This window comes from Hemicordylus capensis, chromosome 1, assembly GCF_027244095.1.
Source record: "Hemicordylus capensis ecotype Gifberg chromosome 1, rHemCap1.1.pri, whole genome shotgun sequence".
NCBI classification, from domain to species: domain Eukaryota; kingdom Metazoa; phylum Chordata; class Lepidosauria; order Squamata; family Cordylidae; genus Hemicordylus; species Hemicordylus capensis.
Window position 1 is genome coordinate 247,648,105 of NC_069657.1, and position 16,808 is coordinate 247,664,912.

General features: G+C 44.7%; 1 protein-coding gene across 1 annotated transcript in view; it reads left to right on the forward strand.

The window, feature by feature from the left end:
* Positions 1–212: 212 nt before the first annotated feature.
* The window catches only part of MCM3 (minichromosome maintenance complex component 3), a 32,074-nt gene continuing 15,478 nt past the window's right edge, over positions 213–16,808 (forward strand). The window contains exons 1-12 of the mRNA XM_053286885.1: positions 213–454; positions 1,331–1,443; positions 2,134–2,342; positions 3,186–3,316; positions 5,763–6,001; positions 7,470–7,578; positions 9,823–9,976; positions 10,243–10,374; positions 12,375–12,583; positions 14,087–14,261; positions 14,517–14,643; positions 15,898–16,048. Of these exons, the coding sequence (XP_053142860.1) occupies positions 371–454; positions 1,331–1,443; positions 2,134–2,342; positions 3,186–3,316; positions 5,763–6,001; positions 7,470–7,578; positions 9,823–9,976; positions 10,243–10,374; positions 12,375–12,583; positions 14,087–14,261; positions 14,517–14,643; positions 15,898–16,048 (1,833 nt within the window). The 5' untranslated portion in view covers positions 213–370. The remainder of the gene's footprint in view (positions 455–1,330; positions 1,444–2,133; positions 2,343–3,185; positions 3,317–5,762; positions 6,002–7,469; positions 7,579–9,822; positions 9,977–10,242; positions 10,375–12,374; positions 12,584–14,086; positions 14,262–14,516; positions 14,644–15,897; positions 16,049–16,808) is intronic.

The following is a 16,808-nucleotide window of genomic DNA, read 5'->3' on the forward strand; positions in this document are numbered from 1 at the left end:
TGTCAGTGGAAACCAGTTTCAGAAACTACATATCCCGCAATGCTGCTCGCGTATATTAGCAAGAGGGGGGAAATAAAAACCTCTCCGCCCCATGTCCTCGTTGATTGGCTGATACTATAGTACATTCATGCCGTTCGAGCAAAAGGGGGAATGCATTTTCATCGTGCGTGATTCTATTGGTTAGCGTAGACTGAGCCTGGACCAATGAGAGGGAGGCGGAATTCGTTCCTGGCGGGAAAATATCAGATTTTCGCGCCAGAGGCGGAGTCCAGAGGTCAAGGTGTGCGGGTGTAGAAGTGACTGTCGGCGTTTTCTTTCTCGCGGGTACAAAAAATAGGTTTTGGACGAGTTCTGAGTTGACCACGTCGGGATGGCTGCCCCCGCTGCACCTACACTGGACGATGCGGAACTGCGAGAAGCTCAGCGAGATTACTTGGATTTCTTGGATGATGAGGTGATAACCGGAGAGTTGGTGTTTGACTTTGAACGGGGGGGGGGGCACTAGGAGGGAGTCGCAGACACCGTGACTCAGTCTTGAGATAGTCGGGGAATAATAATAATTAACAAGAAAGTAAAGAGTGCTACTGAGCATGTGTAGAGTGCTTTTTGTGAACAATTGTAAAAAGCCCTCGCTCGTCTGAGATCACAGGTTGTAGAGAATAACTTTTAGGCACAGTTGAGCTGTGGCATGTCACATTTTAGAAGCTAAGCACTGAGTTGAGAGAGTGCAGTCAGTGTTGCCTTGTATCAGTTGCAGGGGAGCAACAACAGGAGAGAGGGCATGCACATAGCTCTTGCCTGTGGGCTCCCCAGAGGCATCTGGTGGGCCATTGTGTTGCTAGTCCAGGATGCTGGACTAGCTGGGCCTTTTACCTGATCCAGCAAGGCTGTTCTTATGTTTTTAATACAACACAGTCTGTGACTCTTTCTAGTGTTGAGAACGGTTGGTTCAGGTTAACAGCCCATCCCTGCTCACTCAGAGGAAATTGATGCTTGTTAGGGACTTATAGAACTCTGTAACAGACTTTGCTAACTTCCTTTCCATAAAAGGGAGTTTTTGTCAGTGAGAATGAACTTTAAAAACTCAAGCATCCCTACGTTCATTACAGGTAACAGTAGATGAAGTACTTTAAAGCACCGCAGACCTTGAGTTAATAGGAGAAGGGTGTTAATTTGGGGTATAAAATATTTATTTCAAAGGAATTTAGTATAATCCCTCCCCCCCTTGTCACTATGGAATTTGCAAACTGTTATGTGAGTGGTGCCTTACTTAAAAAAACTAACCAAAATGTAATCTCAGCTATGGTTCTTTACACTGCCTTTGCTACAGGAAGATCAGGGGATTTATCAGAGTAAAGTCCGAGAGATGGTTAGTGACAACCGGTACCGTTTGATTGTCAATATCAATGATCTCCGCAGAAAGAATGAGAAAAGGGCCAGTCGGTAAGTTTTTTGTATGGTATAAGCATAGATGCATAAGTGATATTTATGTATTTTACATTTATTCTCCCCTTGCCACTGTTCAAGAGCTCAGAATAGCTAGCAGGTCCCAGGCGGTCTGAAGTCCAGATACATTTCAGGGCTTCCACAGAATGACTGTCATATGCTCTGGAACACTGAAATCTTGGTAAGCATTTAGAAAACAGTTGTAACCTTCTTTGTGACTAGTATACCCGCCCACCCCCCACTTAGGTATGCTAGACAGCTAGGGTCCTGGTCATTAGCTAGCTTACAGGTGGGCCACTTTGAGAAGTGGGTGGGAGGGTTGGGCCAGAGTGCTGGGTACATCTCTCCCAAAGTCAACTATCAGCACATTGCACCAGCCACTTCTTCCTCCTTTCATCCCTATTGTTGTAATTGCACTTCTTGGCTGAGTCTGCTCTCCTTAATGGAGACTTCTAGCACACTGATAGAATAAGATAATAGAAGCTGATGATTTGCTCCTTTAGGGCAAAGATTGACAACGGAGTCAAAAGGAGGCTAGTAAACACTCTTCCGAGGGCTTGAGTCCTCCCGTTCTCTCGAAATGCCACTTGCTGACATTGAACACGGCTGATATAGCAACAGGGATTATTTTCTTCCTATGGCACAAACCCTTAGGGTTGATCAGTCTTGTTTGTTTTTTTGCTTTAGGCTGCTGAACAGTGCCTTTGAAGAGATGGTGGCATTCCAGCGTGCCTTGAAGGACTTTGTTGCTTCTGTTGATGCCACGTACTCAAAGCAGTATGAAGAGTTTTATGTTGGGCTTGAGGGCAGCTTTGGATCTAAACATGTGACACCCCGGACGTTGACATCCCAGTTTCTCGGTTGCCTTGTGTGCGCGGAGGGTATTGTTACCAAATGTGAGTGGAAAGGGCTGTAAAAACTGCAAAGCAGGGAAGAATTGGCAAGCAGGAGTGGGCATCTTAACCTTTCTCCCACTAAGCCTGCCTGATGGGCCTATTTTTGTCTTGGAGCCAGGTGGGGCAAAAATGACTGCGTGGGGGGGGGGATTCCAGGAGATATCTGGGCAGGGAAGAATTAAGTACCCTGTCTCACCTGCCCGCATCTTGTTTCCAACAGTGGGCAGATAGATAGGAAATAGCACTTCCCTACTACCAGCTGGTATTCCTACTATCTCTGAACAGGGCCATGTGCTAGCATAGCTAAATCAAGCCTCCAACGATAGACATACCCACCATGGAATTTAGCATTCTTACCTAAGTTTCTTGTTTCATACCCTTCACAAGTCTAGGTACCCATGTAATCACAGGAGAGTGAGGTTAACAAGGTTAAGGATGTCACATCCAGGATAAGTATGCCTATGAATGGGCGGTGGTTATTACTGGGGAATGAAGAAATTGATTTTAGGTCAGTTCTCTCTCCTCTCCTCCCCCACCCCTGTTGTATTCAAAGGCTGAGGGTGGGGTGCAGCACATTTAAAAGGGCCTTCAGCTGCTATCCTTGGCATGTTTGCTTGGGAATAGGTCACATGGAACTTTATGGGTTTTAGTTTTGAGAAAATATGCCCTAAACAGGGCTATTTATGCAACCATTAAATATTAAGCTCTAAAACTGAACTTTGAAATTTAGCTGGGGAACATGGGGTGTGAACACTCTCTTTTTTTTTCAGTCAACATTTCTGTCTTAAAAGAACATGGTGGCTTAAACTAAAGTCCAGACTCTCTGTTCCTGTCTCAATTCAGGCTCTTTGGTGCGCCCAAAGATAGTCCGCAGTGTGCATTACTGCCCTGCTACAAAGAAGACCATCGAGCGCCGGTACACAGATTTGACATCTCTGGAAGCTTTTCCATCCAGCAATGTTTATCCCACCAAGGTGAGCCAAATGGGTTGGTGTCCTTGAAGTTGTCCCCCATGGATCTTGTAATATGCTCAGTTGTCAGCTGAAAAGATACCTGATCTTAATTCAGTCATTCAGGTGACAGTTGAGATGTAGATGTCCAGAACCACGGCACAGCTAGAATACTGTGTTTTACATTTTAAAGGAGGTGGGTGGGTTTAGTCTATTTTAAAATAAAATACCATTTCCCAAGGTAGCCTATAAAACATGACAATAATATAAAAATTAACACATACTGTAAACCAACAGCATTATTATATGCCAAAAAAAATGTCCAAGCCAGAATAATTTCACATTACTTCAACCCCAATCAAATGTCCATCTGAACAGCATCAGTAGAGACTCCAAGGGTAAATAATTCCACAGTTAGGACTTTGCTGCTGAAAATGTCTCAGGAATTAGTAACCTTCAAAACTCAGGAACATAGGAATCTGCCTTATACCGAGTCAGACCATTGGTCCATCTAGCTCAGTATTGTTATACAGACTGGCAGTGGCTTCTTCAAGGTTGCAGGCAGGGGTCTCTCTCAGCCCTATCTTGGAGATGCCAGGGAGGGAATGTGAAACCTTCTGCATGCAGATGCTCTTTCCAGAGTGGCCTCATCCGATAAGAGGAATTTCTTACAGTGCTCACATGTCATGTCTCATTCAAATGCAAAGCAGGGTGGACTTTGCTTAGCAAAGGGGACAATTCATGCTTCCTACCAAAAGACTAACTCCTCTCTATTAACTTAGTTAATGTTTCTACAGTTCTGTCAAATTTTAAATATCACCAATAATACAAATAATTTAATTGCAGGACAAGATGTAGTTAATGAGCTTCTGTCGGGTCTGCGGGGAGAGTGGGCTTAGCCCGCTCTCTCTGCAGACAATCCTGCCCATCATGGAGCCAGCAGGGGTGGCAGGGATCGGGGTCTGGCTGGCCCCTGGAAATCAGAGGGTGCCCCTCAGATGCCCTGCAAGTGTGCGCAGGGCATCCTGGAAAGCCCTCTGGGGTGGGAGACTGCTTGCAGCCTCCCAGTTAGGGGTCTACTCATGTGTTGCCATGCGCCGTGGTGACACGAGCAACAAAATGAGGTTAATGGGGCACTCGTTCCGTTAACCTCATTTAAGGGGAGGGTGTTTTAGGTAGGATAGCTGCCTTGGGAGCACCAGGCTTACCCACGAGCCCAGTGGTTCCCACGATCAATGGAAAGTGGGCGCCCGCTTTCAGTTGATTGTGGGAATAGCCTCAACGCATTGCAGTTAAATGTCCAGAGCCTGATCATTTGACCTCAGAGTTCTATTCAGAAATTGCCTTATTGCAAAAGGTCCTGATTTTTGCTACAATAACTTTAATTCAAAAACTGAATAAAGACTGAATGAATGTGGCATTTCTTTGACCAATATAATTGAGTACTGATTAATAAAATATCAGTTTTATCACCAAATTAGATTGTAACAAATTGAGTATATTATAATTATACCAAGAGACTTTTTTTTAAAAAAATACATGGGGGATCATTCAAAAATGGCATCCCCACCTGCAGTCTGAATCAGTACAGCATTTGGTAATACCTGAGGACTTTTATTTCTTTATTCCATTACATCTGCAGGCTTCACTTAAGAGCTGGACAGTAGCAACTCAGACTTAGATGGTTGAATTGGATGTTGGAGCTAATGGAAAAATCTCTCTGTAAATCCAAAACTAGAATGCTGGGTAGAAGGTTCTAATATATACTTTGCCTTGCTTTGCTTGCTTGTATATGTGTAGGGAGTCCTTTTCACGTTGGGTTGCCTTCAGGCATTGAATTATCCACCAGCCTAGCATCAAATGCATGAGGCCCATGAGTGTGTAACTTGGCTCTTAATATGTATGTCAAGCCTTTCATCTTCAGTCCTCCTTAGTCTCTCCTGTCACTATTAGCAGGCAGTACATGTGATGGACTTCCCATGTTGTGACCAATGCATACTGGAGCCTTTAGGCCCCATGGGTCTCAATGGCATCTTCGATGCAGGGCTGTTAAAAGATAATAGCTGGAAAAGCAGCAGCTCTTCACCAGAAGGTAACAAACTGCATTGAAGCTTGACAATAAAGTTGTAACACCCTCTTATGGAGCAGGAGATTTCTTCTGCTGCCACAAGCATTTCAGTGACTGCTGGTGGCTTATTAAACACAACATTCTCCTAGGTGATAAACAGAGGCTCAAAATAGACAGGTCACTGCCAGAATGGCTTACCATGCAATATACATAATTCAGAAGGCATACAGGACTGTGCAGGGAAGAAGAAAGCCCAGAGAGTCAGAGGTAAGGTGTGATGAGTTTGCAAACAATCAGGTGGGATGGCAGCTGGTAAGAATCTGTTCTGGGTTAAAGCAACATCTGTTCCAATTTTTTGCTTCTCTATACCCAAGATGACTTGTGCCTATATTGTCTGTCTAGGATGAAGACAACAATCCTCTTGAGACAGAATATGGCCTGTCGACTTACAAGGACCATCAAACGATCACAATCCAGGAGATGCCAGAGAAAGCGCCAGCTGGGCAGCTCCCTCGCTCCGTGGAAATCATTTTAGATGATGATTTGGTGGACATGGTGAAGCCTGGGGACCGAGTGCAGGTCGTTGGGACATTTCGTTGTCTGCCAGGAAAGAAAGGTGGCTACACTTCAGGGACATTTAGGTAATCTATGCAGTATGCAAGCTTACTCTTCCTGTGGAGTCATAACTCTTAATTACTCAGCAATGGTTTGTTGCTAACTTAGTGTCTTCAAACTTTCTGACAACTTCTGTCCAGGTCTAGTGAAGGTCCTGTACTATCTACATATAGCTCTTACTGTTTTCCCACAAAAAAGTTTTTGCAGGTAATATTATTTTCCCTTGTCCATACTGTTTACATCCTAACAGTTTATAAAAGACTGGCTTTTAGTAGATAAGGTGCTTCTGGGTCAATAAAAGTTATGCTGAATTTATAAACAAAGTTTTATAGTAATACACAGTAGAACATTATATAAATGACAAAGCATATAAGTTCCAAATAACTATATAAGACAAACATATGAAGCAAATGTACTACATGAGGCAGAACAATACTATCAAATTCTAAAATGGCATCAGGATATTCAAATGTAAATGCTATATCTTCTAATGTTACAATTAAATCCCAGCTGAAGGCCAATGTGTTGGATTTTTTGGGACTATGGGATCCCATAATTTGTTCATGGGAAACATTAAAAGGTAGACACAACATCAGTTTGATCGATTAATGATGGATTGAGAATTGAGTTCTGCACAAGCATCCACAAATCATTAGCTGGGTTACTGCTGTCTGCACTGAGTAGATAAGAACATAAGAACAGCCCTGCTGGATCAGGCACAAGGCCCATTTTGTCCAGTATCCTGTTTCACACAGTGGCCCAGCAGATGCCTCTGGGGAGCCCACAGGCAAGAGGTATATGCATGCCCTCTCTCCTGCTGTTGCTCCCCTGCATCTGTTATTGAGAGGCATTGTGCCTCTGAGGCTGGAGATGGCCCACAGCCACCAGACTAGTAGCTATTGCTAGACCTGTCCTCCATGATTCTGTCTAAGCCCCTTTTAAAGCCATCCAAGCTGGTGGCCATCACTACATCCCATGGCAAAGAATTCCATAGTCTAATTGTGTGCTGTGTGAAGAAGTACTTCCTCCTGTCGGCCCTAAATTTCTTGACCTTCAGTTTCATGGGGTGACCCCTGGTTCTAGTGTTGTGAGAGATAGAGAAAAATTTCTCTCAGTCTACCCTCTCCACTCCATGCATAATTTTATACACTTCAATCATGTCTCCCCTTAGTTGCCTCTTTTCCAAGGTAAAGAGCCCCAGATGCTGTAACCTAGCCTCATAGGGAAGGTGCTCCAGGCCCCTGATCATTTGGGTTGCCCTCTTCTGTACCTTTTCCAATTCTACAATATCAAGATGTGAGAATGTGATTGAAAAGGCTTCCTGGGCTTTGTGCTTTCACCAAGGTCCCACTGCGAATGGGCCAGGAATTCATCAGCTGAGATCTGTGGACAGTTTCTGGAGCAGTTATCTTCTGGAGCAGTTACCTACTCAGGTGCATCTGGGTATCTAGATGTGTACTAAGGCCATGGCTTTGTTGTCTTTGTCTTCTCTAGGACTATTCTGATTGCTTGCCAGGTGAAGCAAATGAACAAGGAGACTCGTCCTGAGTTTTCAGCAAGTGATATTGCCAAGATAAAAAGGTTTAGCAAAAGCCACTCAAAGGTAAATTAAGTTTTGATGTCGTGGCCATTCCACTAGGGGTGTGCACGAACCGGTCCGGAGGCCATGTAAAAGGCCTCCGGACCGGTCTGGAGCCGGACCGGTCTGGTGGTCCGGCACCGAGGGGTGTGTGTCTCCCTTTAAGGGCGGGGTTTTTTTTTTAGAACTTACCCCTCCTGCCGCTCTTCCCCCTCCGGCGCTGTAGCGTAAAGTGAAGTTTTTGGGGTGGCAGCGTTCCTCGCTGCCGCCCCTGACCCCGTCGTCGTTAGTAAAGGCTTCGTAAGAGCACCCTTAGAGCAGCACACATGCTCTAAGGGTGCTCTTACGAAGCCTTTACTAACGACGACGGGGGCAGGGGCAGCAGTGAGGAACGCTGCCGCCCCCAAAACTTCACTTTACGCTACAGCGCCGGAGGGGGAAGAGCGGCGGGAGGGGTAAGTTCTACCCCCCCCGCCCTTAAAGGGAGACCCCCCCCCCTCGGTCCTGGTCCAGACCGTGCACATCACTACATTCCACACAGTCCAGTGCTCAAGCTGATCCAGGCTTGCCGTGGTATGCGCTCGGCAAGGAGGCACAACCAGCCTTGGCTCCTTTGAGAGCACCCCTTTATGGTATATGTATATGTCACATTCATACTGAACACTTCTCAGATGTACTCTTAAGGTGTTGATGCCCACAGATGCAATGTGCTCAATGACACTTTTATAAAAGCCTGCTTTAAAAACTAGGCTGTCTGTGATTGTGAGCTTAGGTATGTAAGGTTTCCCACCCCCCACAATTGCCTTCAAAATATGTATTTTAAAAAGATGCCCTTTTCCTCCTCCTCCTCCTCTCCCTCCTCCCTGCAGTGAGCTCTAAACAGCACTGCATGCTTCTTGCTCCAGACTGGCTGGGGTCCTGAACGGGAGCACTCCTCTTAGGGGCTGGGAATGAACTGCAACCTCTTGTATGGGTCCCCATTTGAATATATTTTAAAATGCAAACTTTAAAAAAGGATATGGATGTCTGCACTGGGATTGTTGAAGTGCTTCTGCAGAACAGTGCCCAGTTCTAATACTGGGCAATGCATTCCGTTTTTTCAACTGATGTGTATAAAATGTCTGATCTTGTATGGGTGTTGCCTTTTCACTTCAGGTTTTAGTGAGGCATTAGGACTTTTCACACAATACTTGGTGTAAATCTTTCCCTTCTTAAATTTTTATTTACTAATAAATTATGGAAATAATTCATGTCCAGAGACCTTGAGGTTTCCAATAATGAGTTTTGTAACAATGTGTATAAACATTTTTCCTGCTTGCAGGCTTCCCAGATAAACCTGGTTGGTAGTTACATGATACGCCCAGATAAATGAGGCAGGATGCTGGACAGGATGAGCCTTGGCCTGTTCCAGCAGGGTTGCTTTTTTGTTCTTAAGCTGTTAAATATGCAAATACATCCTAATCAATGGAGTAGATGAAAACAATCTGTGAAACAAATAGATAGACAGGGCTGCTCAACTTTGGCCTTCCTGTAGATGTTGGCCTACAACTCCCATAATCCCTGGCTATTACACTGAGATCATCAGGAGAGGTCCGTCTGCATTTGCCACGGGCTTGTCTGGTGGCTACTCAGGGATGGGCCTTCTCCGTTGCTGCCCCGAGGCTTTGGAATGCACTCCCTAGTGAAATAAGAGCCTCCCCATCTCTGACAATTTTTAAAAAAGTCTTTAAAGATGCACCTGTACACCCAGGCTTTTAACTGATACTGTTTTGATTGTTTTTAATGTTTTAGAATATTGTTTTAAAATTTTTAAATTGTCATATTTTAAATTTTTTGTTTTTAACTAATGTGTTAATGTTTTTATTTTGTTGTAAAATGCCCAGATATAGAAGTTTTGCGCGGTATAAAAATAGGTTGAATGAATGAATAAAATATTGGCCACTGTGTTTGAGGATTATGGGAGTTGTAGTCCAAAAACAGCTGGGGGACCAAAACCGAGCCTGAAATAGTAGATCACTTGCCTGGAGTACAAGATCCATTCATAGCCTTTATTCAAACCCTGAAAAATATAATAAAATTGGCATGTGAATTCCAGTTCTGCAGCTTCATGATGAAGTTGTGTTTTGAAACTGCTGGTATAAATCCTGTTTGCCTGATATACTAACCATTGTTTTGAAAAAAGCACTCTCACTGTCATCCTTCGAAACAAATGTTAGTTGTCCTTAGACACTCCATTTCACTCTTGTGCTGCGCGTTTCTTGGGTATAGGATATTTTTGATCAGCTTTCAAGATCTCTGGCTCCCAGCATCCATGGGCACGAGTACATCAAGAAGGCCATTCTTTGTATGCTTTTGGGTGGAGTGGAGAAAGTACTGGAGAACGGAAGTCGCCTCAGAGGAGACATTAATATCCTGCTAATCGGTATGTCTGAGGGGGAAATGTGTCTGTAATACTTCCAAGGGGTGCTCAGAACCTATAATAATAGAGAGGATACGGGTGGTAGCGTAACCCAGGGACTCTGCTTCCTCAGCATCATTGTTGTTAACGCTATAATGGGATCCTGCCTCAGTGGGCTTTCAACCGAAAACTGACATGATGAGGATACAGAAGAAAAGGAGGGAAGTGGAAGCGGGGGTGTACTGATGAAGAATATGTGATTGATAGGTCATGGTCTGTTCCGTTTTCAGGTGATCCCTCAGTTGCAAAGTCTCAGTTGCTGCGTTATGTGCTGTGCACAGCTCCCCGGGCCATCCCCACCACCGGCAGGGGCTCTTCTGGAGTGGGTTTGACTGCTGCTGTCACTACGGATCAGGAAACTGGTAAGGAACTCCCTGAGTGGACCAGGGGAGCATTTACTGTGCAACTGAAAAATGAGTTGACAGCTTCTCTGGAAGCTGGGATAGTGAGGGTTGGGAATTTCTGCATAGCAGCAAGCCTGGAGCTGGAAACCTCTACAGGGCACAGGCCAGAGCAGCGTGGAGAGTAGTGATGCTTTGGAGCACAAAACTGCTACTTAGGAGAGGAGAGCTGGTCTTGCGGTAGCAAGCATGACTTGTCCCCTTAGCTAAGCAGGGTCCACCCTGGTTGCATATGAATGGGAGACTTGATGTGTGAGCACGGCAAGATATTCCCCTCAGGGGATGGAGCCGCTATGGGAAGAGCAGAAGGTTTCAAAGTTCCCTCCCTGGCTTCTCCAAGATAGGGCTGAGAGCGGGATGTAAAATAATAATAATAATAATTCCTGCCTGCAACCTTGGAGAAGCCTCTGCCAGTCTGTGAAGACAATACTGAGCTAGATAGATCAATGGTCTGACTCAGTATATGGCAGCTTCCTATGTTCCTAGGCTTCTCTTTTCCTAGGATCATCTGGGTTGTGTTCCTTGGTGGACTTGCATTGTGTTTCTTAATGACCCCTACCATAAAATGAGTAGATATGAATGTTTTATGAAGATGTAAATATCTGTGAATAAATATATTGATGGGCTCACTTGGACTATCTTTGCCCAACGGGTATTGAGTTAACTATGTAATTGGAACATTTCACCCTCCATGTAACATGCAGGGGTGGCATGGCTAGTTTTGGGAGAGACATAAGCATACTTGCTCCATGTCATCCAATGGGTGGCCGTGTTGCACATTGTGTGTGCTGTATACTATCCTACATGGTTATCCTCTTCAGTGGTCCATTTGTTTTGTGGTGAACCCATCGGTAAAATGACCTTGTTCCTTATATTCAGATTCCAAAAATAAGCCTTTGTTTATAGCAATAGCAATAGCACTTACATTTATATACCGCTCTATAGCTGGAAGCTCTCTAAGCGGTTTACAGTGATTTAGCATATTGCCCCCAACATTCTGGGTACTCATTTTACCGACCTCGGAAGGATGGAAGGCTGAGTCAACCTTGAGCCCCTGGTCAGGATCGAACTTGTAACCTTCTGGTTACAGGGCGGCAGTTTTACCACTTTGCCACCAGGGGCTCTTATGAAGCTTCTTGACTTAGAGTATTGGCAGTTTCGTATCTGGAAACAGTCCTCCGAGACCTAATTCTGCTTAATGGGACTGTTCTTTGAAAGATGGTCTGCCACTGATCTCTTTGGTCAGCAGCCTGTGGCTAATGCAGCTGCTTAACTTCTCACTCTTTCTGACATAGAGATCAATAGCCATTCTCTAAGGCCAGGGTGCACAGCTTGGGCTCTCCGGCTGCTGTTGGACTACAGCTCCCTGATTATTGGTCACTGTGGCTCTGGATGATGAGAGTTGTAGTCCCACAACAGCTGGAGGGCCAAAGCTGTGCAACCCTGCTGTAAGGGAAACGAGATCTGTGTGTCCGGTTTCTTTGGGGAGCAAGAAATGGCGTAGACTGCCCAGGCTTCTCTGTAGGAGGCATGGAATGGCAAGTGTTGACAACAGAGAGCCAGCGGGGTGTAGTGGTCAGAGTGCTGGACTAGGACAGAGGAGACCCGAGTTCAAATCCCCATTCAGCCATGAAACTAGCTGGGTGACTCTGGGCCAGTCACACATCTCTCAGCCTTACCTACTCCACGGGGTTGTTGCGAGGAGAAACTTAAGTTTATGTCATAAACCGCTCTGGGCTCCTTGGAGGAAGAGCCGGATATAAAATGTAAAATAATAATAACAACAACAGTGCTGGAGCTGCTGCTTGTTGGTGGCAGATGGTACTATAATTATCACCACTCAGTAAGATTTGTGAGCTTTTATTCTTTCAGTATTCTCTGGTCACTGAGTTAGACAGAGGATGTTTTGTGTCCAAATCATGTATCTTTAAAAAATAAATAAAATGTAAATCTGCCTTCAGGGGAGCGTTGTCTGGAAGCAGGCGCCATGGTGTTGGCTGACCGAGGTGTGGTGTGCATTGATGAATTTGACAAGATGACGGACATTGACCGCACAGCTATCCATGAGGTGATGGAGCAGGGCCGTGTGACCATTGCCAAGGCAGGCATTCAGGCTCAGCTCAATGCCCGCTGCAGTGTTCTGGCCGCAGCCAATCCAGTGTATGGAAGGGTGAGTACTCAAGGAGGCTGACTCAGTCTTGTGTGTCTGCTAGAACATCTTCCAGAAAACATTTTGATGCCTTAATACATGGATTGGAATCTGATTCAGCATGTTTGTTCGGCTTGCGTTGGGTAAATCCAGTGTAAGTATACATGCTGTATATACATCTCAATATTGTTATTTTCCCCAATAGTCACATTCTAAATAGAGCTAAAATATTTGATAGTAAAGCACACTTAATGTGAGTTTGAATTATATTCAGGCCTATTCAAAGTGTGCACTTTCTGTACATTGTTCAAATCGAAAGGAGAGGGGGGAAATGAAGGCACTTAAAATGGTAACATACTCATTTTGGCATGCTCAAAGAGCTGTGAGTTATATATGTAAACTCCAAAGTACTTGTTTTTATTGGCTGTGCTTGCTTCTTTTAGGAGCCACTGCGCAAAAGGTGAGTTAAGGGGAGAGTCTCTTCTTCAAGTGGATATATGCCTTTCCACATCCCAGTGATGAAGCTGCTTGGCATTGCATTTGGCAGAATTCTCTAGTCAGAGCTGATCGACATATTCCATTATCCATAGCCGCTGGCATCCTGGCGGAGTACTCGCTGCTTGAATGTAGTTCAGTGGCTTTAACTACTTTCATCTGGGGATCGCTGAGATTCCTTGGAAGCTTATTAGGGTCTCCTCAGTATAAAGATCGGTAATGGCAGACAAGCTTCCCTAAAAGACAGCTTTCTTCTACTGAAATTCAGATACATTTTACAATTGGGTGTCTTTATGCTGGTCAAGGACCGAAATAAATCATATCTACCTATCTGTCTATTTGGGTGTGTTGCAGTGGTGAATTTTATTATCTGGACTGTGACATGAGGAGAAAGGGTGAGACTCCTTCCGTCACCCCTCAGTTGGGCAGGGGGCTGCAGCCACTATTTACCTAGAATACACAAACTTAGTCCCTGTGTTCATCGGACAGGATCATACAAGGAAATAAAAAACATGTTCCTATAAACTTGGAATTACTGTCCCGATAGTTCCCAAAATGACTTGTCCTCTTGACCCTTGCCAATAGGGAAATCCAATAACTGATTTTTCTTTAAAACTCTTTTTGCAAGCCATGGCTGATGATCGTGTCATTATTTAATAAAATGACACACTGGATAGAAGACAAGCACGAAACAAATCCATAGTTTTGCTGACGTTTTCCACACAATTAACTTTCAAAAACAGTACCTTTCTACTTATGAGTCGTACAGTGTTCCTAAGCTTTTGGTTTCAAAAGCTAACCCTGAATATTTTATTTATTTATTACATTTATATACTGCCCTATCTAGAGGTGCCCAACAACGAAACAAAAAAACTCACACTCATTTAAACAATCAGCTTAAAATGAGATAAAAACAAATTTTAAATCAGTAAAACCTTTAAGAAAATTTTTATTCTTATTATATTTCCCACCATGGGTGGTGTTCTCAGGAGTCAGACTAAACTTGACATTTCCCCTATAACTTTACAGTATGACCAGTACAAAACTCCCATGGAAAACATTGGCCTTCAGGACTCTCTGCTATCCCGCTTTGATTTGCTCTTCATTGTCCTGGATCAAATGGATCCCGAGCAAGATCGGGAGATCTCGGACCACGTCTTGCGGATGCATCGTTACAGAGCAGCTGGTGAACAAGATGGGGATGGTGAGTCCCCTTCTCCTCCCTAGAGAAGCGTGATTGGGGAGGGGAGAGCCAGTTTCTACAGTTCTTGCTATGGTGGCGTAGAAAGACCCGAAGCAGCTGGCAGTGGCACATGTCCTTGATGGCACTGCCAACCGTTCCAAAAGTTTCTCTGTAATTGGTATCTAAAGCTTGTTTTTGCTGCTTGCAATAAAAAGGATGAGATCACGGTATGTCTCCTAGGTATGTCTCCAAGTCACTCTTCCCTTTCATGTCTAGCGATGCCTTTGGGCAGCACGGTGGATCTGCTGGCTACTGAGGATCCCAGCCTTGCAGAAATAGAGGGTCAGGAGCTGCAGGTGTATGAAAAACATGATAATCTGCTGCATGGGCCTAAGAGGCAGAAGTAAGTACTTCAAACACATAGACAGAAGAGCTCCTAGGATTTGGTGTGCCCAGTGCATTTTGATTAAAATCTTTATCAAAGGAATATTTAGCTCCTTTATAAACCAGCTCAATAATGCCCTACATAGGAAGCTGCCTTCTGCAGAGTCAGACCATTGGTCCATCTAGCTCAGTATCGTCTACATAGACTGGCAGCGGCTTCTCCAAGGTTGCAGGAAGGCATCTCTTTCCACCCTACCTTGGAGATACCAGGGAGGGAACCTGGAACCTTATGTACACAAGCATGCAGATGCTGTTCCCAGAGTGGCCCCATCCCCTAAGGGGAATACCGTATTTTACGGACTATAAGACGCTACGGACTATAAGACGCACCTTAATTTTAATCCAGTTTTTCAGAGTTTTAACATATTAAACTGTTAAAACATATAAGACGCTCCTGAATTTTGGGGGATATTTTTCGAGGAAAAAAGTGAGTCTTATAGTCCATAAAATACGGTATCTTGCAGTCCTCACATGTAGTCTCCTATTCAAATGCAAACCAGGGTGGACCCTGCTTAGCAAAGGGGACAAGTCATGCTTCCTACCAGCATTCCTACTAGCAAGACCAGCATTCCTCCCATGAAAGTTTCTTCAGAGCTCTATAAAAACTGATAGTCTTACGTCCCCTTTTTCCAAATGCAAATCATGAAGCACTAGAATGTGCTTGTAGGGAAGATATCCTGTGAGTTCCAGAACAAGGAATTTTGTATTCCTCACCATTCTATGTTGATGATTCGTCCTACTTGGGTTGACATACGAAGGGAGGGCAATTCCACTCTTGGAAAGTGCTTCCTCTGATATCTGGAGTTTAAAAAGCAGCTTGGGGTATGTGTATATGGCCCTCTAGATCAGGCTTCCCCAACCTGAGGCCCTCCAGATGTTGCTGAACTACAACTCCCAGCACACCCAGGGATGCTGGGAGTTGCAGTTCAGCAACATCAGGAGGGCCTCAGGTTGGGGAAGCCTGCCCTAGATTATGGCTATATACTCCAGGGATTTCTGTCAAAACTACCTTTTCTCTTTGCTGCTCTGTAGAAAAGACATAACTTTAAGTTTCTCTAAAGAAGGAAACATTATTGAAAGAGTCAACTCTTGCTTTTTTCATGTTTATGTGGTTACGGCTGTATGTACTCCACACTTAGAAATATGGCTAGGCATGGTGTCCTGTGGGGAAGGGCCCAGCCTGAGCTTGGATCACTTTGTGTTTGCCTACCAGGGAGAAGATCGTTAGCGTGGAGTTCATGAGGAAGTATATCCATGTTGCCAAGAACATCAAGCCAGTCTTGACCGAGGAGGCAGCAGCCTTCATAGCACAGCAGTATTCCTCCCTTCGCAGTCAGGATGAGATCAGTTCAGATGTTGCTAGGGTGAGTAGTGAATTGGGTCTCTCTGACTGGGAGGAGGAGCAAATGGGAGGTGGGGAGAAGACCTGAATTTACTCCATGCTTCCTGTTGGCTCCAAGACTGAGAAAATAGTATGCTGTTCACTTGTGGTGCAGTAGTTAGCATGTTGGGTTTGGACTGGAAAAGGACAGCGCTGTAGTAGAGCTGCAGTGCTGCCTAATCCTAAAAGGAAGGCATCTATAACCTCCAGCAATGGGCCTTAGGGCAGCCCTCCTTTATATAAAATGGCCTCTTTCTTTTCTCTCAACAAATCCAGTCTTTAAGAGTGGATTTACTGGAGAGGAGAGCTGGTCTTGTGGTAGCAAGCATGACTTGTCCCCATAGCTAAGCAGGGTCTGCCATGGTTGCATATGAATGGGAGACTTGATGTGTGAGCACTGTAAGATATTCCCCTTAGGGGATGGAGCCGCTCTGGGAAGAGCATCTAGGTTTCAAGTTCCCTGCCTGGCTTCTCCAAGATAGAGCTGAGAGAGATTCCTGCCTGCAACCTTGGAGAAGCCGCTGCCAGTCTGTGAAGACAATGCTGAGCTAGATAGACCCATGGTCTGACTCAGTTTATGGCAGTTTCCTATGTTTCCTATATTCCTAAGAAAGAGAGAGGACTCTCTAGTCCATCAACACAACCCACTTGCATTCCAAGTACTCTTGAAGCATGCACGTTAAAAGTTGGGATGGTGATATGGGGGATCAATGCTGGCTAATACATACCTTTTTAATGGATAT